Source organism: Crocuta crocuta, unplaced genomic scaffold (genome assembly GCF_008692635.1).
Source record: "Crocuta crocuta isolate KB4526 unplaced genomic scaffold, BGI_CrCroc_1.0 scaffold116, whole genome shotgun sequence".
Lineage (NCBI taxonomy): Eukaryota > Metazoa > Chordata > Mammalia > Carnivora > Hyaenidae > Crocuta > Crocuta crocuta.
The window spans coordinates 1,782,492-1,806,665 of NW_027531562.1; the positions used below are offsets into that span (position 1 = coordinate 1,782,492).

Below are 24,174 nucleotides of genomic sequence, written 5' to 3' on the forward strand. Positions count from 1 at the left end.
ACTGAAGTTAATATCATTTAAATAAAAACTTCAATAAAAAGTTAAAGTTTTATTCTTAATAGCATTAATACCCTCTAATGACCGCTATGGTCATTACCACCAGATAACTGACCTCCTTGACCCTTTCCTAACTGAGAAACCTTCTTGGAACACAATTATTTAGCAGAAATGAGCACTCTATGGGAGATTATTTTGGAACCAAGCACCTTGACTTACCATTCTCAGATATCTCCATTCTTCTACAAACATTGCATTTTTCCATTACAAGTGTTCTATTTGGAAAAGAGAAGGCTGTTCCAGTTGCACATCAACTCCCCCCACCCATGTCCCCTTGCCCTGCGGAGGTTTATCATATAATTGTTAAAAACCTTAAGTGTAATTAAAGTAGCAAAGAGGAGGTCTGTGCAGTAAGTGCTACCTATCATGAACCTTAATCTCTACCATTTGAGACCACTGTAACGAAAAAGAAGGGGGACAACAATGAATGCCTAAAAAAGTAGTTAAATGTAGCTTTCTAAGTCTCTTTCCAACCGGACTTTTCATATGGTGTTAAACTGGAAAATATGAGAGACAAAAAGAAGTCCAAAAGGATGATTTTAACAGGAGAAACTTCCACAAATCCTTTAAGAACTTCATTTCCTGTTTGCCTTTTCCTGGAGATTGCCATTAAATGACGGTGGGGCCAGAGAAGAAAGAAAAGAGACACTAACCCAATTTTCTATTAAAATAACATCCTAGTAGGCTCAGTTCCTGAAAATATTGAGAAATTCTTATTTCATAACGTATCTTTCTTTTTTAATGTTTATTTTTGAGAGAGTGCGAGCACAGTGGGGGAGGGGCCTAAGGAGTCACATAACCTCTTTTTTTTTAAGTCTGTCAGACTTTAAGTCTATATTGTTTTAGGCCTATATACATGTCCATAAGTACTGAACAAAGGCAGGGAGACTGAATAAAACTTCCATTGATAACAGCCTTTTAAATGTTCAGTGATCCCCATTCCTTTCAAGGTTAAAAAAGAAAAAAAAGAAAAAAATATCATTCACGTATTCACTGATAAAACAGTACCCACTAAACGTTGCGTAAGGTACTGGTACAAAAACAAAGCTAAAATTAGTATAGTTCCTGCCCTCAAGGAGTTTATAATCTAATGAACAATAGTATGGTAGGATGAAATTTATGAGAAATATGTGCTGCTTCACACAAAAGCAACATGCCAAAGGAATGTAACAAATGTGATTAATTTTGACTGAGGGAGAATTAGGATGACCCTAATGGATGAAGTATTATTTGAGATGGACTTTGAAGAAATTGAGTTAGGATGGATAGAAGGCAGAGAAGAGAACCCACCCCAGGGGAACAAGCTTGGACCTGTGGCTGGTTGAGTGAGGCACTGGAGTAGGGCTGTGGTAAAGGCTGAGCAACAGGACTAAGGGCCAATGAGCCCAAAGAAGTGATATGTTGCTGGATCAAGGAAAATTTTGAACATCTTGTTAAACAGTTCAGATTAACTTGTGGCAAGGCTTTTGAGCTGGCATTTCACGTGATCCAACATGTATTAGGAAGATGACAATGCAAGTAGAGTGATTAGTATACAGAGATAATATTGAAGCTGAGAGTCAATTAAAAGTCAGGTATATTACTCAGCCTCAGCACTGTAGCTGAACATTGAAAGGCTTGGGGTAGGGTGAGCACTGCCAACATTAACTATAGGATTATAGGCCAAGTCGGGAACCTCTTCTGTAATATACACTATTTGCAACTCCCTGATTCTATCCATGGAAAATCAGATGTCAAGATTAGCCTCAGCCCTATCTGGTTGGAATGACAAGGCCCATACCAAAGGAGTGGGGTGGCTCAGCCAAAGGCTAGTGCTCCACTGATATGTAAATAAAAGCATTCTTGATGAATCATCCTTGACCCAAGCTGGGAAAACAAATCAAATTAGACATACATTTGGCATTATAATGGGATTCCCATTTAGTCCTTATTGCTGTCTGTACATATTAGAACAAAGCCAAGTCCAAGTACAGTCAACTCAATAGCACCTGGAATGACCCTTTAAGGTCTGGTAAAATATCCTTTTGGCTAAAATAGCTGAAATGGTGCTTTAGTCATATCCTTTCAGTAGATGCCAGAAACAGAAAGAGCAATGTTTTGCATGCAGCTGGTGCTCTGGTATGACTACAGGTGAGGCTTCCATAGACCAAAAACAAAAACTGTCTAGCAAACATTTTTACTACCCTGAAAGAAAATGGAGCAAGAAGGTTTTTTTTTTTTATTTGTATAAAATATATTGTTCTTCTAGGCTGCAGTGAAATAGTTTCTATTTAATTGCACAGAAATCCTAAGAAGGTTACAGCAGTGAAACATTAAAATTCTAAGGGCAACTAATAACATTAAAACTTTATAGCCCCAGATAGAATAATTTAGACAAAAACAACATGAACATATGTTTTGTGTAATAATAACAAACATTTATAGCTGTCAAGAGAGAAAAACACAGGTTTATGCACACCTTAATGGTGTGCATGGGTGAGCATGAGTATATTTAAAACATAATATATTACAAAAATGACAGCAGGCATGGCTCTTCTGGGTACTATGTTAAATCAATGAATAAATTACCAAAAGTGAGCTGTGGCTGTTTGGATGTGTAATTGAGCTTAACGTATGTAGTGTTATTTCAAAAGAAACTGTTCAAGGAGTTTCGAGCCCAATCCACTCTGCCTCTATCCTAGGCAGTTTACAAATAGCAATAAATGAAACCGTTTCACAGTAGGAAAGAAGTTTAGTTATACACATTACTTAAATGGAGGAAAAGTTAATTTTAATATGCTTTGCAGGAATTAAAAACAAACTTATAATAATTTGCTTATGTTCACCAAATGGAAATTGAAATGTTAATATTTGAATTTAAATTTATTTTAATTATTCACTGGGTGACTCACAAAACCACTAGAAATTATCTGTTCAACTTAAAACAAATACATATACAACCCTTCATAAATACATGTATATTATTCTACTTGTTTTAATTACATCATTTGAATGCCACACTTTTTAAAAAAAAATTATTAGGACTACAGAATATGAAGTAAATTTTAAGCTTGTTTGTGCCAACAAGTTAATGGCAATTGGTAATAACTGTGCTGCAGACAAAGCCATTAATGTGATTTTTAGAATAAAAATAACTTCTCATAATTTTCTTTCTAATTATAAGGTTGTTTGTCTTACTTAGTACTCTACCACAGTTTTATGAAACAGGGAAAGAGGTATGCTTTCCTATTTTTCCCTGTCGATTTTTTCTGCCCTTAATCATCTCATATTTTCCTGTAATATATAAAATGCTGTGACGCGTTTACACAGAAAAACTGAAACAAAATTCCGTAAGAATTAACTCCCAAACCATTTGAATTACAGATCTGGCCAAGTAGCCAAAAGGGCCACTCAACAACTATAATTTCTTTTTAGGAGATTGCAACTTTAAGCAATTTAAAATGTTGTGATGGGCTTGGGTAACAACCATGCTGACTCCTTATTTTTCATTTCTTTTGTGTTAATAGGGTCATTATATCATGGCAGATGCAGGATGCAGGACTATCAAGTGTTTTATGGAAAGGAGACTATTTTTCTCGAACAGCATATTTTCATCTGTCCTATTAGCCCTGTGCTTTGTCGTCATTTATAGCCACCTAATACAACAAGTATCTTCCAATGCTCTCCACGGTTGTGTGGGGCCCTGGACTCATAAACCCAGACTCGCTTTTCATTCACACTAAATAAATCGCTTCCTACTGGCATTGAAGAGAACTAAAATAAGCTTGTACTTAACAAAGATTTTTTTATTCAAATTCACAATACAATTAGACAGGAGGCCATCCCTCTGCATCTTCAGCACCACTTTTACTCATGTTGCCACTATTAACTCACTTTACCACTCTATTCTCTTCTCCCAAAATTTTGCACAAACCGACCAATTTACTGACTCTGCCAAACACTAATCCCCCCAGGGTTTCCATGCTTCTGTGAGCAGATGATGATTAACACAGCTGGGGCAGTCAGATGCAGACAGACAGTGGAGCCCACTTAGTGCTCAGTGCTTGTTAGGAGACCAAGGTATGGAAAACACTAGGAAATACTGCTTTATGAGCTAGGAGTTTAAAGACCGGGCCATATATGCTGAAATAGATAAAGCTATTTGGAAGAAGCTTCCTTATCTTATCCTTTTTGGAGTCTTCTCTGTCTGTGACTGTGGCCACAATTCTCGTATCCCTAAGAACGACCCCACAGAGGTATTGCTGGTAGTTAAGCAGCAAGCATCAATACTTTGCAGAAGAAATTACTGACACTCCTATGGACAAGGCCATAAGAGCCAGCACCTTTCCCTAACTATATTCATTTTAAGTGGCCTATTTTCCTTTCCTGATTTAAACTGAGTCTTTTAGAATTAATGGCAAGGAATGGGGGAATGTGGGAAGTAGAAATGGATCACGAACCAAGTCGGTGTTAAATCACCAACCAACTGGCATGTTTCAAATGTTGCCCTATGAACATTATACCTACCAAAAATAAATAATGAACACAGAGTCATAGAAGCAATTTACTTTAGATCTCTAGATACAGGTTAATAAAATCTTAACATTGAAGACCCGTGAGAAGGTATCATAACAATTATTTCCAACAATAACAAATATCAAAATCATAATAATTAAAGAGTTCAGATTCTGTACCTTTTAAATGTCAGAAGTTAGTCACCTTAGGGTATAATGCTAGAGTTCAAAAAGTATGAAGATGTCACACACTGAATCTGTGGAGTGTATAGGGCAAGTATTTTTGCACTAAAGAGAAACCCTAGGAATCACAGGATGGTATTGGAAGACATGGCCTGTGCATTAAAAGCTCCTACAACTACCACCTCTGGTATCACCCAATGTCCCTACTGTGAAGCATATGGTTCTGAGTACTGTTGCCTCCAAGTGGCTCTTTGCAGGCTCTATTTCCTGTTTTCCTTTTCATATCCATCCTCTCTGAATCCAGTTGTGAATTCAGTCCTTGCTTTCAATCCAGTCTTTGGTTCTCAAACCCACCATCTCCTTCGATGCTGTGATTCTCCTTCATTCCAGGTTCTACTTAAAGTTCCTCACTTTAGCCCTGACCATGGCTCCAGTCCCCTACTCACCATGCATGAGAACAGGGAGTCAGAAACCTACCTTGAAGCTTATGTATGAAATATCTCTAATCTTCTTAGCAACAATGTATGAATTAATTAACCGACTCTGACAATATTTATATATATTATTATATATACATTATATATATAATATATATATATATAAATAATTCCTCATTTGCAGGTTAAAAAAAAAGGGTTCTCTGGCTTGATAGTCCTTGGGGACGGCACTTTCCATTACCTATTTCTTATGAATACAAAGACTTATTTCAAGCTCTCAGTGATCCAATTCTGGACTATATCTATTTGTTTCTATCAATTATTTCTAGTTCCAAAGACAGTTCCTTCCCAGTTATGAAAATTATTGATATCACAAGTCTTGGAAAACACTTCCTAATTTGTTTGCTTTTCTCCTCAAAAGCATATCAATCACTATACTATCACTACTATACTACATGATATATTCCTACTATAGTTCATTTGAAATGCTATCCTGACCAAGTCAACATACCTTTTCCTTTTCATCAGAACTATTTAAAGATATTAATAAAATTATGAAGCACAAAGTAGCTAAAATGAAATAGAAACTAAATAGTTGTACACTGGTACATCTTTTCTTTCAACAACTTTCATAACTTTTATTAAACTTAGTGTAATTGCGAAGCACATTCTATTAAGATATGATAATCTTATAGTGATTATAAAATCCAGGAAAACAAAAAACAAGAGATACACTTTATTGAAATTACACATTTGATTGTCCTTCCTGAGAGCTCAATAACAATTACTTAAATTAAAATTAAGTGTGTAAAAATTATAGTATTGTATAGCTGCCACAGTTTCCATTAATTCACAACTTCTATGCCCAGGATGTCAGTGAGCTAACTCGTAAGTAACCCTGCTTAAAAAGTCAAAATAGGCAAATTTCCAAGTATGGGCATAGTAGACTGTTTGGTTTTTCTTTTTTAAATAATGAAATGCAAAGCTATAAAAGGTTTTTCATCAAAAAGTTGCTTCACCTTAGCTTTATATAACCAGCTTATATTCCATCATATCAATTAAGTTCAATCAATGGAATCTGCATAACTTCAGAGTATAGGTCAATTTATAAAACTGATACAAATATTTAAAACACTAACAGAAATAAATAACCTAAAGAATCTCCACGTAATATAAAAATTTTGATTTCTGTTGTAAATTTTTTTGTTCATTAACAAGCATGCTTTGAGAGTAGTCTTTGAGGGACATATGCTGAGCACTGCAGTGTTCAGAACAGTGAACAAGAACTAGCTCCGCAGCTTCAGAGAGCACACAGCTTAAGGAATAGCTTTAATACAAAATTCAAAGAGAGAATGTGCTAAGTGCTATAACTGAGGTACAAATGCTATGGGAACATTCAGGAAATTGACAGTCACTCTGACTTAGAAGGGTACTGGGTAGGAGTGAAAAGGTTTGAAGAGGTGCAGATGGGCAAGATATGAAGAGAAGAACAAGAAGAGCATAGAAAAAAGGACAAATGGGACAGTTTTGGAGACTTCAAGTAGCTCTATGTGTCTGCAGTGAATGAAAACAAAGGAGAATGAAAGAGGCAAAGCCAGGGTGGAGGGAATTTTAGAGGTAGGCAATGGAAAACCACCAAAGCATTCCATGTGAGGGAATTACAGTGCAATGGAAAAGAGGCAAGAGAGGCATCGACAAGAAGGTGATATTGGAATCTGGTTTTAGAACTACATCCTGTATGAACTATGAGTTCTGCCGAGGTCGGGGGCAGGAAGGGCTAGAGAAGGCTAAAGTGGCAATAAGCAGGATGGAAAGCCCTCGAGTTCTGAGTCAACCAAGAAATTCCACTTTGGTTCTCTATCTCTCTCTTTCTTCTGAAAAACACCTTTTATTTTATGTTTATTATTTTTTTTAGACTTTGGTTTTATACATTTGGGTATGAGTAAGATTTAATTTGAAATAAATTAATTGGTGAATACCTTTTTAATTAAAACCACCAATGAAGATCACATATTTTATTTATAGACTGAGGAGTTGAGGCTCAGAGACTGATTTGGTAGCCAAGAGGTCATGAGTGAACACTGATGAGGGTAATTTCAATAGAGTGCCTGTGGCCAAAGGCACCATGTAGCAATGAGGTGACAAGAAGTTTTTAAAAAGGAGATGATGGTTTAGCAATGAGGGGGAAAAAAATAAAAGTATTTTGAACAGTAAAAGGTAAGAGAAAGATTCAAAGTATAGGATACTCAGGAGTCAAAAACCCTTCACTAAAACAGGGAATTTATTGCTTAAAATGTGTGTATCCCTAATAACAGAAAATACCAACTCCACTACCAGAAGAAGCCAAAACAAAGAAGATTATCAAAAATGCTGGAGGAGGGTAGACCCAGGGTTGGTTAATTTGGCTATTCAGTGATATAAAAAAAATCCATCTTTCTCTTCTGTCATCTTTGGCATGTAAGCTTTGACTTCAACCTAACTCTACTCATAATGCGACCAAATGGCTACAGCAACTCAAGCTTCATGTCCTCGTGAAAGTATACAGGGTTTGAAAGGGAATCTTTTCTTCTTGTTCATGTCTTTCTACAAGGAAAAAAAAAAAAAACTTTTCCAAAAGCCCTGCAGAGACTTTTCTCCGTATCTCACTGGTCAGAAGTACATCCATTGGCTATGTCTAAACCAATCATTAACATGGCAAGGGAGGCTTCATGGTTGTTTGGTGGACTGTGATTCACTGCCTGGCCTGAGGAATATGGTCCACCTCCCTGAACTACACAGTACAGAAATGGGGTGGGGGTGGGTAACAGCCATTGGTTTGGCAGTCCCCATGCCTACAAATGAATCCTAATAAACATTGTTTGATGCTGCCGTTGATGATTGTTATTAGTGCATCATCCCCAACCCACTTCCCTCTTAAGAGGAGAAGTGTGGCTATACTTCCCAATATCCAATTTTATCATTTGGGGAAGAAAGAGAACTATCGATTGCTTAAGAAAAGTACACACAACAAGTGTTTCTATTTTAAGGCATTCATTGAAAGAAGCTTTGTAAGACAACAATTGCTTAAAATGCAGGATTTCCAGAGATCCTATCTTCAAACTCTTTTACCCCATTCCCCTTTTGTATATTAGCCAAAAGAGATTAGTCATTAAGCTTTTTGTGTACAACAGACACTAAAAGAATCTTCAGGTAATGAGAGAAGATGCTATTTGTCAAAGGTCTGGAGCAGCAACACAACTGGAAACTACTATACAATGGAGAAAATAAAAAGTAATAACAAAGGAAGAAACCTACTCAGAGTGTCAAATTTGCCTTTATCCAATGATATCATTCACATCACTGTTCTCTTTGTCCTATGTGATACCATTAATAATTCTTAACCTTCAACCAAAAAAAGGGGGTTGGAGGATTTTCAATTACTGATTAACAGAAACAGTTATGGAAGTTAGTTATGAAGTTCTCATCTATTAGGAAATGATTTCATTTCACCCTAAAATGCAACAAAAATTGATAGCAACATTATTTAATAATAATTTTGAAAAATGCATTTTGTTTCCTGTTGAATCATATTAGTCTAATTTATTTGAGAGAAAAAATCATAAGAACTTCATTAATTATAATGGGTAGTGGGCCCAGAAAGCTGCCATTTTATAAATATGTAATACTAAAAGAGTTTGTGAAGAGGAGAAATAATGGTCAAAAGTTTGGGTGGGTGGGGAGTGAATATAAAGCACTTGCTAATTGTACAATAGGCCAGGTTCTGGAATTTCCAAAATCTTAAATAATGGGAAAAAGTCCAATATGTTAAGCAGTTGACATCCTAAAATAGTATCACTGATACTATTGAGCCTCCTTAGCATTAGAATCATGAGTTTATACCATGTGGTTATTAGTTTACTTTCAGCTAGGAAGAAATAACAAGCTTTGGGCATGAGGTTCTGAAAAAGAGAAAAGAGGTGAGGCAAAACAGAGTTTTTCAAAATTCCTCATAATTCAAAAAACATAGCTCTCAAATTATGGATGAAGATTCAAATAAATACTGACGTTCATATATATTAATTTCTTTCTAGTCTCACAACTGGACCAACAATTTTCATCAGAAATTATTTGTTTTACTGGTTTTAGCCAGATCGAACTATCTAATGAAATTCAGTATTCCCCCCACCCCCACCAATCCATCTAATGAAAGCCAGAAGAGGCATCAAATGAATGACAGCAGGAAAATAAATTTGACCAAGCTGGTTTGGAAAAAATACATGAGTGGGTGTGTTTTATGGAGACTCCATTCCAGAGAAGTGATCCAGGTCATTTTACAGAGCAGAGCGTCTCAACCCTGTATTTCCTACAAAGGTCTAGAAGAGTATAAACTATATTATGTTAGCTAAACCTCATTCATCATTTACTAGAAGCATGTGTATGTACACAGATTAGAGTACACCAAATATAATATGTCAGAGATCAGACTTTGTTAGCGATTCAAATAGTAGTATGATCCAGTTCTGCCCTTTCAGTTTATGTCAATTTAGAGACCTTTACCTTCTCAGGTTCAATTTCACCTAATCGTGTTAGAGAGCTTTACAGCAAAGACTACAAATTTCATCAACCAGTGTGCTGGTCAACTGGTAAGATATATTAGATGCTTTTAGTCCTTTTCAAAGAAGCAACTCAGAGAATATTCTTTCAGTAAGTCTGTTTAAATAGACTTTAAAAAAAATCAAACGACCTATTAAAACAATTAACCAAGTAGATCTGAATCAAGAAAGCACAAAAATAATAATAGTATCATAGTTTTTCTTTTTTATGGCATAGATTACTAGTTATTTTGGGAGAAAGAGGTGAAACAGCTCTTTTAAAGATTGTCTTATTCATAATAAAAAGCAAGAGGCAAAGGAAATGAGAGAGAATTGTAGGGGACAAAAAGAGAGGTGATAAGACAGAATTGTGCCATTATTTATACAGCTAAAATAAAGTGTCATGAGAGATGAGAAAATAAAGTGTAATTTTGTCCTTAGCTTTAATAAGAATATTACATATCAACCAATTAAGAATAAATAAGATATATTTTTAGCTCAAATAATGTTTAAAGAAGTTTAGGATGTAACAAAGAAGTTTAGGATGTAAACGCTGCCCTGTGGAGTTTGTAGTTATGGAAGGTAATCACTTTAAAAGTTAACTTTAAAACATATAAATGGAAGTTCAAGACAACAATGGAAATGGTGTCACAAGCTGGGTGTGATTAATCACTAAACATGGAGTACAAATAGTAAAGGTAATACAGTTTAGAGGGGATCACAATCACTTAGGACTGGAAAATTACAGGAAATCTCTATCGAGATGTGGAATTTGAATCGCAATCTTGTTCTCTGGTCCCTCTTCACCCTAAACCCTCACTCTAGTCAAAAATTGTCTTGCTGACTAATCATGTTGAATTTGCCTTCATTCTAAATCCTTTCGCTTCTTTCCCTCTTTACTCTTACTTACCACCCAACATTCCTTCTTCCTCTCCTATCTTAGAAGATATATCCTCCCTTCCTCAGAGATCCACCTGATTCACTTTCTCTCCCTGATCTGAATCACTGTTGTTGTTTTTTTTTAATGTTTATTTATTTTTGAGACAGAGAGAGACAAAGCACAAGGTGGGGAGGGGCAGAGAGAGAGGGAGACACGGAATCTGAAACAGGCTCCAGGCTCTGAGCTGTCAACACAGAGCCCGATGCGGGGCTCAAACGCACAGACTGCAAGATCATAACCTGAGCCAAAGTCAGATGCTCAACCAACTGAGCCAGCCAGCACCCTGTGAATCACTGTCTTTCTTGTCCTTCTTAAAACTCTCTTCTTCAACTGTCCCTTTTTAACCACATCTATTCTTTGGCCTATAAACATGCTAGGGTCACTCATATTCCATGAAAAGTTCCTTTGACCTACATCCTTATTGTCCCCTGGCTGCCAGCATTCTGGGAGTTTAACTGTTGAGCATGTAGATTTTCACTTAATCCCCAGTTTTAATATGGCATCCTTGCTCTCAGTTACTCTAGACATTCCTCAAGGTTCTATCATATTTCTCTCTTATTCTCATACAAAAGTCCTTTCTTGTCACTATCAACTTCCAAGGCTATAGCTATTATTTCTGTTTTGACTGCCAAAGTTATATCCTTGGCATTGACCCTTCCTGAATATTGCACATAACCACACTGATGATTTTCAGGTTTCTCTTATTTCTAAATCATTGTTCTCAAACTTTTCTTCACTTTGGAATCACCAGCAGAGGTTATAAAAATATCTATCCTGAAGTTACATACCCAGATATTCTTCTTAATTGGATATCAAGGTCATTTTACTTAGCTTTCAAAACTGTTCCTTATTGGGGCACCTGGGTAGCTCAGTCAGTTAAGCATCTGACTTCAGCTCAGGTCACAGTCTCATAGTCCATGGGTTTGAGCCCCGCATCAGGCTCTGGGCTGACAGCTCAGAGCCTGGACCCTGCTTTGGATTCTGTGTCTCCCTCTCTCTCTGCCCCTCCCCTGTTCACTCTCTGTCTCTGTCTCTCAAAATAAGGGCATAAAAAAAATTTAAAAAACAAAACAAAAAACTGCTCCTTATCAAAATGTGCCCAACCTCAGTAAATGCTACCATGATTCTCCTAACTGTTCAGGCTCAATTCCTTTGAGTCATAATTAACTTTTCCCTCAGCCCCCCAGATACCAAATCCTAATATTTATTCTTCTATAATATCACTTCCATTTTTTTCTATTATCACAGCTACTGCTTTCCTTCAGCTTCCTTTAGTTATTGTACTAGATTCCTAATTTGGTTTTTCCTCTCTCATCCTACTTTTGCCATCTGTTTCCTATGGCTAAATCCAATCATTAAAAACATTCATGGAACACTAGTAAAATACAAACTCTTCAGCTGATATTCAAAATTCTCCATTACATAGCTCAAAACTTACCAGGCTTTATTTTCCACTAGGTCCTCATCATCCCTTCCCATAAACACATGGACACCCTTTGCTTGAAAGAGCCAAACTATTCATTGTTCACCATTCTCTAGAAGTTCCTCATATTTTCCCTTTACCGTACTTTTGACCATGTTATTTCTTCTGCCTGGAATGTTCTCCTAATATCTTCCTACCAACAATTTTTCAGAATATTAGAGAATTCCAAAACTCCATTTTCTCTTAGAGGTGGAAAGAGCTTTCCTAGACCCTATCAGACTGACATAATGTCCCCTTCCCTAATTTCCCTATCTCTTTTGTGCCTTATTATAGAATTTATCATGCAGCCTGCCTTAATTTAGAATTACACATGTGCTGTACCCCAATGTTCATAGCAGCACTCTCCACAATAGCTAAAACATGGAAAGAGCCTAAGTGTCCATCAACAGAGGAATGGATCAAGAAGATGTGGTTTATCTATACCATGGAATACTACATGGCAATGAGAAACAATGAAATCTGGCCATGTGTAGCAACATGGATGGACCTTGAGGGTGTTATGCTGAGCGAAATAAGTCAGGCAGAGAAGGACAAATATCATATGTTTGCACGTATAGGAGGATTAGGAGGAACTTGACGGAGGAACAAGGGGGAGAAGAAGGGCGGAAATGGTGGGGGAAAGGGAGAGAGGCAAACCATGAGAGACTCTTGAATGCTGACAAAAACTGAGGACTGATGGATGTGGGGGGAGGGGGGGATGGGCATGGAGGAGGACACTTGTGGGGATGAGCACTGAGCGTTATGTGGAAACTAATTTGACAATAAACTATTAAAAAAAAAATAAAAAAAAATAAAAAAAGAATTACACATGTGCAAATCTGTCTCCACTAATGAGCAGTGAGCAAGGAGAGGTATGGTGTCCTCTCCAGAGCTATGACATTGCCATGTAGTAACATATTCAATAATAATTTATTTTAAGACTGGATGAGAGTAGTATAGATAGAATAGGAAAAGCCCTGGGCAAAAAGAAAAAAAGAAAAGAAAGGGGAAAATGAATTTGGAAGATGGTGAATTAACTGGATTTATGACATGAAAGAGTCATAAAACAGGTGGAGTCAAATGGCAGGGTAAGGAGTTTGGCCTTTACCCTGTCATGTAAGATTTCTAAAAAGAATCTTATATATGTTGGGAGCCTAAGTTTTTCCATCAGTAACGTGAAAATGATTAGAGGAATTATGACTCCTCGTTCTTGTTTTATGTTTATTTATTTTGAGAGAGAAAGAAAGTGAATGTGCATGTGAGTCAGGGAGGGGCAGAGACAGAAGGGGAGAGAGCGAATCCCAAGAAGGCCCCATGCTGTCAGCACAGATCCCAACACAACATGGGGCCTAAACTCACAAACCATGAAATTACGTGACCTGAGCCCCATATCAAGAGCTGGATGCTTAGCCTAGCCGAATGAGCTACCCAGGCGACCCATGACTGCTAGTTCTGTTGGGAAGAGTGAAAGAGACAATCCATGTAAAAGCCTTCACACAAACCTAGACCATAGTAAGCCCACACTACATGCTAACCCCATTAACAGAGTAGTTATTATACACACACACACACACACACACACACACACACACACATATACAGTGGTTATACAATAATATCTAAGATGTCAAAAGTAAAGAAAGCTTTTCTGGCTTTGATTTCCAGAGCTAGAGAAAGGATGGAATGAGAGACACAGAGATAAACACAGAAAGATAAAAGCATAAATGTCCATGAAACAGACTTGGGAAGTTAGCTTCTACTATATTTCACTGAACACATACTTACATGTCTTTCTCTTTCTATTCCTTCTTCTCCCCTCTCTTTTCCTTTGTCTTAGTCTCCAGCTTTAGGCTTCATTTTTTCCCTGCTAGTCACTCAGCAAGATCTGTGACCTTGCTCAGCACTGCAAGCGGCAATGCTAACAAGAGTTGGCCTCTGTAGGCCAACTAAGTACAAAGATGAGAAGCCACTGCGCTAGCCCAGTACAAAATGACTTGGAAGCTGCATTGAGATGGTTCCCTGGGCTCTAGCTCAGCAGGACCTCCAATCTAGTTAACATTTCCTGAGAAATATTAACTCTCATTTAGGTGCAGTGGGAGGTAAGACTGGGAATGTTCTCTGAGTCCTAGTGGCTAAGAGCACTATGTTACACTAAGAAAAGATCTGCATCTCTGTTTACATCAGCACCACACAAATGGCTAAATTCCAAGTGATTTCCAAGGAGAAGGAAAAAGCAGTATGTGGACCCCTCGATGCTTCCTGACCTCACTGGATGGGAGAGATACTCTGGGTATGAGAACAGTTAAACAAACATTTGGAGTATTCAGGGTGTTGAGTGCAGGTGTGTGTACATTTGAAAGCTGCTGTTTTATAAGAAGTCCTAGGTGACTCAATAAACACAAGAGCCAGAGCAGAGTAATCCCGTTAGCAGGGCTCTTCTCAACTCAGACGGCTCCCCAGCCAGAAACAACACATTCCCAGGAAAAAGGGCAAATCACACACTGAAGTAATTATCTCACACCTTCAAAGAATTTACTTATTAATTTCAAAGTGTTTTTAGAGGCAATTCTGTATTTTGCCTTCCGTTTTGTGCTTATATGCTTTTAGATTTTTTAAAATGTTGAAATCCACCACATACCAAAAAAGTTCACCTAATATATTTATTATATATTATCTTTAAAATAGATCAGGCTGATTTACAAAATGTGAGTTCTGCCAATAAAAGAGGGCTGCTTTCCATAGAATATAACTTTGTATACAATACCATGCATCTTTGCAACTCTAGGTATTATAGATTCTGATCTGAGATTAGGTACTCTTTGACTATATAAAAAAAAAAATAGACTATCTACTCACGTCAATGACATTTCTCTGTGTTGATTACGGACACCAAAGAATTTCACTCTCAAATTTTTGCTGACCCAAACATTTCTACCCTTAAGGCCACCAGCAATGAAGTAGAGTATGAAAAATTAAGATAAGCTATGGTCTTACTTATCATATAGACCATGATAGGAATAACCATTAGTTATCCTTTGACCTAGTATATATTTTTATCATCTCAATCATTTTTTCAGTCACCTCATTAGAGTGGCAGACCATTTAAAAAAAATTTCTCATCTTGGATCCACCTATACATCTGATAATATGCAAATTTAAGTGCCTCAAGGAGATTAGAGGAACTATCTTTTATTCGATTCTATCATAAATTTAGTAACGACAACTGATCTTCAAAGAAATAACTCACTTTTGTTTCTGTCTTTCAAAAACACTTTTGAAGAAAAGTTGCCCTTCTGATAACAAAAAAAGGACTACTGAAGAATCCACAGTAGAAGAAAAGGCTCTCCCTAGGTACTGCATACCAGGACTCTGTTTATATAGTTCAGCAGAAAAGGAACTGGATCAGATACTGGCTCTAAGGAAGAATTCTGCATGAAAGAGGTGGAATTGGTAATGCATTTACTACTCATTTGCTTGCATCAAGAACCACATTCCATTTCAATCTGCCAACATCCTAATTAAGATGATCTGAATCTTGGGTGATCTATTATTCTAGATCTGAGATAGCCCAATTTACATTAGACATGATGTTACACTGTGTGCTTACACAGAGATGATAAGACCACTGAGCATGTCTTCTCTCATGTCTGGCCGAGCACTGGGCAGAGCTCTCCATCAGCCCTCAATCAATAATGGCCAGGCCTTTGCCTGTTGTCTTTCTCTTTACCACTTCAGGCACGACTTAATCTTACTGTATCTTTTCTAGTTCCTTTTGACAAATAGAGCTATATCCCTTATTGCATGAGGAGGAATGCTTTCTACCTGTATGTGTCAGGGTATGTGGGACTAACAACATGAATGCAATTACCATTCATTACCTTCATGCTGTTTCTGAAGATTCTCTATTAAAGAACATGTTAGCTACATAAGCTTTTGAGCCAGAAAAGGAAAGAATATAAAGACAATGCTTTGGAAGCATCAGGATCAAATTCCATTTGAGGATAATAATATCCAGCTGTGATATTACCCAAGAGGCACTATAGAATACAGAGAAAATATCATACAAAGGTACTCTCCAAATCAGTTTCTTTCTCCCGCCCTTCAGTTAAAGAAAGTTATCCATAATGCATTAACATCAATACTACGTTAATACTCAGGTGTCTGTTAAACAAAAACAAAAACAAAAACAAAAATAAAACCAAACAAACACACAAAACAACAAAAATGTGTCTTGATACTGGACCTGCTCACCCTAGACATCGGAATAAAGTCCAGGTTCTCAGTGACATGACCAAGTCGGAGGCCAGGCATACCTCCCTTTTTAGCCACTATCTAAAATTGTCATTTGTACACTGAGGAAACATACTTAAGAAATATGCTTAAGCTTGCTCTAAGTGCTATTGTTGAACAGATAACACTGATGACCTTCATAGTCTGATATCCATTTCCAAAGGGATGCAGTCTAAGATGTCAATCTAAGAACCTCCAAGAAAGCAGATAAATAAGCACAGCCCTGGAGTTCAAAGGAGCTAACCCTCTGTCTCCTTTCACTAAGGAAATGAAGAGGTGGGTTGAAACCCAGGCTAGGTCACCCTTCTAGTAGCTACAACATTTTCTGAATTTACAGTAAAATCTCCAAATGTTCTTTGTTTTGGAAACTGATCGGTTTCTTTAAAGAGGACAAAGTAACCACTCTGTGATTTCTGTGATACAAGGTTTAATATCTTATGTTAGGGACATCCTGGCCTTGATTCTTAGACATCTGTAATAATGGCAGAATAGGTGAAAAGTAAAGAAACAGAGAATAAGGATATCCTAAAGGAGGCAATGTGCAAACTTTAAGAATGCTTTCTTGCTTTCAGGATTTTTGGTTTGGGCCTTGACAGGTCAAGAAAAAAAAAAAAAAAAAGGAATGTGACCTTTGTTAGGTGTTGGGTGTTCCACATTTTGAAATCCCTCCCGCTATATACCATTCAAAAATTTAACATACTGAAAGCCTAGTTTTAGCTGATAAACTTTAACCAATCAATCTTAAAATAAAACACATAATTACAAGCATATTTTCAATTCTTGGAAGTGAGTGCTGAAGCTCTATTTCTAGAACTGGTGAATTCTGTTCTCTATTTCCATGTATAAAAGATCTCACAGTCCTGGGAAAACACTTTTTTAAAAAATGAAATACAACAAATAAGGTATGCTGCCGAGTCCTGGGGGAGAAGTTTCCCAGAGTCTTTGAATTTCCTCCTATCCTCCTTCTTTACAAGATTTCTAAGACCAAGTCCTTTTCTGCAGTCTCTCAAACAAGGTAAAAAAGAAAAATACCCCCTAGATATATTCTTTAGATTTTCTATTATGCTTCTCAAGTTCCCAGTAGCTTCTGAAGTAAACTTTAGATGAATTCTGGAGTTAGTTTTTATTATGTTTTAATTTGAGTTTCTCTTTTAGGTCTAAGATGAAATAGATGATCATAACTGCTATGCTTGGAGACGCATTTCATGGCACAATTTGTACACGACCTATGCAAGGTCACGTCATGGAAGGAGAACTGACATGATAGATAACGAGTTGAATCCGTGCTGTTAGTCTTGGACAACTTCACGGTAACCTATTTAAGTTTGCTCTATTTAGGGCAATATGGCAAGAAAATTTTCTTTTTAAAGAGTATATATAGATATATCCTGTATAGGGTTCTCACTCTGGTTTGGATAGTGTCAATTTCAGACATGAAGAATTATTGCTCAAATCACTGGTCTTAAGGGTTTTTTAAGGGTTATTTTTTGTCATAATGTGAGCCTTGGTGGAGACTGTAGCAAGCCTGCCTAATTCCCATCCACAGTGAGATGCCATGTTCCAGCCATGCCACACATTTTTACACCTCTAGGTCTCTGCACATGTTTCACGCTAACAAAAACCCTTTCTACCCTTCATTTAAAACATCAACCCCCCTATAAATCTTTCCTTCTCATTATTTTCATGCTGGCAAAAATCCTTTTCACCCTTCATTTAAAACATCAACTCCCCTGTAAATCTTTCCTTTGATACCCTCAAATAGGGTTATTTCCTTCTCTGTGTACTCATAGGGCTGTGTACCTATCTTTAGTAGAGTATTTATCAGATTCTATTCTATTTGTTACTGTCTCTGACACCAGAAATGAAAGCTTATACATTTACCCCGATTTAGGATTTGTCATGTGCCAGGCACTGTTCAAAGCACTTTAGGGGTGCCTGGGTGGTTCAGATGGTTAAGCCTCCAACTTTTGATTTGGGCTCAGGTCATGACCTCTCAGTTCATGAAATTGAGCCCCACATTGGGCTCTGTGTTAGCAGCATAGAGCCTGCTTGGGATTCTCTCCCTACCTCTCTCTTTGCCCCTCCCCTGCTCATGCTTTCTCTCTCAAAATAAATAAACATTTTTTAAAAAGCACTTTAGATATGTCAACTCTTTAATCTGTCTCAAACCCTTTTGTGGCACGTAATATCATTGCCTCCATTTTACAAAGAAGGAACCTGAGACACAGAGAAGTTAAGTAATTTTTCCAAGGACACATAGCTAGTAAGTGCCGAGAGTTGAACTCAGGCCACCGACTTTAGGGTCTGAGTCTTCCTTATTATTCATTGTGTTTGCCCAACAAAGGCAGTTCATGACTATTAAACAAATAAAAAGAATAATCATCCTGATTTCTCCATAGTTTCCTAAGCTTAAGTTAGAAATACATTTTCTTTATCTTCAACTGATTTCACCTTCACCCTTGGCTGTGGAGGGCTTCATCTGTCCAAAGAAAATTCAGCCTGGACTGGGGAAGAAAGAGGAGGACTGGGGGAAGGGAGGCCTGGGGTTTTGGTGGCCCTGCCACATCAGAGTCAGACTCCCAGCATCTCCTTCAGGTCCTATGTGTGCCAATCCCAACACGTGCCTTTCCGGGAGTTGCTCTTAGATGTATGACAGGGTGCACACAGTGGGACACAGAGTGCTAGGAATAGAGATATTATTCATGAAAAACACTTATGTTATTCTTTGTAAACTGATGTGAGTCAAGGAAGATACTTTCACTTTGAGGATGATCCAAACAGAGAGGTTTTGTTGTTTCTTTAAAACTGAGGCTCCCAAATCATTAAGAATCAGATGTATTTATGTTCCCTCCTGACCTTGGAATTCATGTCTCAAGTCCCCAATAGATTGTCATCTATTTTGCCTTTTAAATCTCTTTCTAATTCTTGTATTTTCCATATGTTCTTTATTTTTCTGATTAAAATAACTTTTACTCACTGTAGAGATTGGGAAAATTCAAAAATATTTAAACATATATCATATTTTATTTATGCATATATCATATTGCACATTATAGGGCTTTTCCCAATGTTAAAAAATTCTCTTCTAAAAGATTGTTTTAAATGGCTAGATAACTTGTATCAAGATGAGATGTAGCATAACTTAACTAAACAGTCCTTGTTTTAGATATTAGCAACAATGTGACAGACATTCTTTCTTTCAGGTTGTGTGAGGATCCTGGCTATGTACAAACCGGGGAGCCCTGCAGGAAAAAGGCCTTCCTGGAGCCTATGTGACAGGGTTCTCTGGGACCTTATGGAATGCAGATTCTGGGGCCCCAGCCAGAAGGTTCTGATGTTTCGAAGGCTGGGCCTGAGCAGGGACTCCTCTTTTTGAGAAATGCAGACATTGCCTCTCCTTTGATAATACTTTCTCCTCATTGGGTTATCTTCTTTATTCCACCTTCCTACAAAATGAGCTGATTCCTTCCTACAATATACCTTCCTACAAAATGAGCTGATTCAAATGTATGGAATTCAAATCAGCCCTGGTGAACAGAGCTACTCATTTCTGGCTTCAGTCTTTTATTAATCAATTAATTTACTTATTTATTCATTTAAATTATATTTTTATTTTTTAATGTTTTAATGATTTTTGAGAAAGAGAGAGAGAGAGAGACAGAGAGGCAGAGTGTGAGTTGGGGGGAGGACAGAGAGCAAGGGAGACACAGAATCCAAAGCAGGCTTCAGGCTCTGAGCTGTCAGTACAGAGCCCAGTATGGGGCTTGAACTCATGAACCAAGTCAGATGCTTAACTGACTGAGCCAACCAGGTGCCCAATTCATTTAAATTTATTTATTTAATTAATTAAGTCTCCACAGTTCCTCTTTGTCATCTCCCCTCCCTCCCTGACTCCCGCTGACCCCACTTCACCTATCATGCCTCACGCCACACCCAGAAACAGCTTTTTATGCTACAAATCAATGATGCCATTTTCCTCCTCTCTCCAAAACCCTCCCATATGACCACAGGCCATGTAACTTCCCTCAAACCTCCTCCCTCTCTCCAACTGCATTGGCCTGTTCATACAATGTTGCTTCCTCAGAGAAGCCCTCCCTGATGCCCTGATCTAAATCACTCCTCCCAGCCCAACCTTCAGATGCTCCCTTCTCTTTTCTTTCACTGCACACCACCATCTACAAACACATGACTGTTAAATTTAGATCTGTCTCCCTACCTTACCATGAGCTCCATGAGACTGGCACTGAGATTAATGATTTATCATGAAACCTGGCCCTGAGCAGTCCCCGTGAGGGGCGGGACTCTAGGTGGAGATCGACAAGGGCTCTGGGGCCAAAGCGGTCAGATTCAAAAATGAGTTCTGCTACTTAGCACCTGTGTGCCTCCATTCTCTCCACTGGGGATCCTATGGTTACCACTGCAGAAGCACTGTAGAACAGTGTCTGATCTGTAGAACGCACCCAGTACAGGAGAGCTGTTTAAAAGTAAGCAATCAATGTACTTTGTTAAATAAATAAACACAACAGACTTTTTAGTTGGGTCTTTTCTCATCATCACCGTCCCCCACCCGAGCCAAAGCATTAGCCCCATCAACTTGTCCCTGCAGTCTGTTCCTTGAAAGAGCCCTCCTTCTGCCCCAAGAAATCTGCTGAAGGCATTGTCCCTTCCATGTTATTAGTTCCAGCTCTGATCCTTTCGCCACGTCACTTCCTAAAATGTGCGCTCCTGTGCCAAGCCACTGCTCTTTCTTCCTTCAAGTATTTCCTGAAATGTGACCCTCCTCCAAGGAGCCTCCTCTAAGTGGAACTGAGCTCATCATTCCATTCTCTCTTTCCAACAAATAAGTTAAAGGTTGTTGCTTGAGGTTCCAAAGCCATAAATCTTCTGAGCCTTTCACTGGCTGCATGGTCTTACCAGGACAGGACAGGGTGGGTTTTTCCTCGGGCTGTGCTTAAGAATGTGAGTCTAAGAAGGCAGAGGGTTTGTTTAACTTGCTCTGTATACATTTAGCACAAGGCCAATCCACATGGACACTGAATAAATGTAACTCGATGATGATTTAATTACTTTATCCATGCCAGGAATAGAAACCATGAACTCTTAAATCTGTTTCCTCCCCACCCCCACAGTGCAATATGTTTCGATGCTGAGTCTATTATAAGACTGGTTTTCTGCACTTACTTTCACAAAAGAATAAACACAAAAGAGAGAGAGAGATTACATGAAAATATCAAACTAATAAAATTATTTTCCACATTATGAGTCCAAAGATACCTTTAACAGAGCAGTGCATTGTATGAAAAGGTGCTTCGTTTAAAGTTGACTTGCATATGCTTTATGGGTTATTTTGTAAATCTAAAATAGATAACCAAAACATGTCAATACTCATTTTTAAAGTACTTGTTGTATTCGGTGCATGCACCATTATGGAGAACTTACACTCAGAGCAAAAAGATTTGTAGCGAAGCATATGACCTTCTTCCCACTACAATGACCATCCCCTAATTAGGCAATGCATCTGATAGTCATTAACAGGAATGAGATAATGAATCACTTTCTCTCTTCTTTGTTAATTTGCTGTAACCAAGCGGCTAATGGATGTCAGAGCTGAGTGATTGCACTGATTATAGTGATTTATAGTTGCAACAAAACAATTTAAAACCATTCTGATTATTCATGTTAAAGATGCTTTATGTTTTGTTTACTAAATGTTTTATATCCCCCTTTCTCCTACCCCTAAAGTATTGTCCCCCTCCTACTCTGCCACTTTTGACAGAAAGACCTCTTTCTGGAAAACTTGAAAGTTGCAGGCTTTTTTTTTTTTTATTGTTTTAAACTAAGCCATTTCATTGTATTCATCTCTCTCATTTCTCTCTATCTTTCTTTACCTCCCCCCCCATATAGATAGATATAGAAATAGATATGGATATATAAAGTTTACCCAGTAGAAACAAAAAGCCTTAGGGGTGGAAAGAAAACTTCAGTGGTGCCTAGTTCAAAAGAAGGCAGAAATGAGAGGAAATAAGGCAAACTTCAAGCCACTTACCTTGGGGCTTCCAGTGCCTTCCTCATCCTCCACAGACACATCAGTAGCCAGAATCTCAGCTTTGATGGTATCCAGAGCCCTGAGAATCCAGCTGTGTTGTCGTTTGATTTGCCTCTGCAGCTCCTTCCACTGACTCGCAATCATCCGCAGCATGTCCTTCAGTCCTTCTCCAAAAGGAGGGGAAACCACAAGTTACAGTCTTGACTGCATTTCTACCCATTGTTAGCTTTTATTTAGAAAAATTAGATGAATATTTCAAAGAGTAAACATAATTTTAAATGACCACTACCCATCACCTGCCATATAAGTGTTTGTCACTAAGGAAAGGGAAAGGGATTTTTTGCCTTCACATAAGGCATAGGGATGTGAAGATGGTCTAACCACATAGATGCATGTTTGGGAATCAAGTTAAATTCAGTCTAGGGACTAAAAAGATGCATATGGAACTAAAATCACCAGGTATGAAAATTACCAACAGTAAAGCCTCACATTCCAAATAAAAGGCCCTGTGTGTACATGTGTGGATGCTTTATAGGTAACGTTCATTCATCGAGGAGTATAGTACACGGGTCAGAATTAAGGCAGCAGTCTTTAGCATTAGCATGTTGGATTAATGCTGCTCTTTCCTTATTTAGCTGTGATAAGCTCAAAGCAAGAGCCAAACTATAATTCATCCTGTCTTATGGTCTTTTACTACCAGGATAAGTATAACCAAATGACAAAACTATTTTTTATTTATATAATCTGTTCCTCATAAATACATTAATCCTGGGTAGGAGTTGGTTTAAGGCTAAAACTCTGCTAATGCAATGACTAGCAAAAAACATGTAAAAGGTTCATGTGTGTGAATTGGCAGGGAAATAATCAGATATATCTAGACTGTCTGCGTTATATCTGTAATGATATCTATAAGTACCCTAATGCATATGCATCCTAACTATTTGCACCATTCTCATTCATTATCTTAATGTTATTTCCAGAGCACCTACATCACAAAGCATGTCAATGTGAAGTTTTCAGGAATGTGATTTCAAATGAAACTCAGGCGAACAGCAAGCCCAAAATAAAATGAACAGACCATTTGGAGGCAGTATTTCATCTTATAAGTATCACAGCATTGTATGCAGTATATGAAACATTTATAAATCTTGAAGGTCAATCTGATAATGTAAATATTAATAATACATAAGGAAGTGAATATATGCAGTAATTTACAGCAATGCTTCTTCATTCTTAATAGTCTGGAGACATAAAGGCTTGCAATATTTCAGGAGGATTTACCTGCTTTGTGAGATGCAATAAGCTCAAGAAGTTGGTGTCCTTCTTCCTCCACAGCTTCCTTGAGAGCACAATGACTGTCTACATTCAACTTGAAACTCTATAAGGAAAAATATGAGCATCAAACCCCAGCAAGGCAGTTAAACATAAAACATCCATACAAAATCACTCGCTACTTTTTATCAAGAACCACACAGCCCAATTTACCAAATAGACAAACTCATTTGCAATACTAAAAGCTATTGATATTTGGGATCTGGGCTCAAAATGTTTCCATTAGATTAGCACAGTGCATCTGTTTGGAAACAGCTGACAAATCTAGAAATTCATTAGGTTTTTATGAAAAGTCACATCCCGTAGGCTATATCAAGAGTAGCTGTGTTCTATAAAATACACTGCATTTCTACCAGCACATAT

At 37.6% G+C, this 24,174-nt stretch overlaps 1 protein-coding gene across 1 annotated transcript in view; it reads right to left on the reverse strand.

Annotated features, from left to right (window-relative positions):
* Positions 1 to 24,174, reverse strand: part of AKAP6 (A-kinase anchoring protein 6) — a 494,727-nt gene that overhangs the window by 207,507 nt on the left and 263,046 nt on the right. The window contains exons 6-7 of the mRNA XM_077772716.1: positions 23,761 to 23,857; positions 22,480 to 22,643 (exon numbers count right to left, since the gene is read on the reverse strand). Of these exons, the coding sequence (XP_077628842.1) occupies positions 22,480 to 22,643; positions 23,761 to 23,857 (261 nt within the window). The remainder of the gene's footprint in view (positions 1 to 22,479; positions 22,644 to 23,760; positions 23,858 to 24,174) is intronic.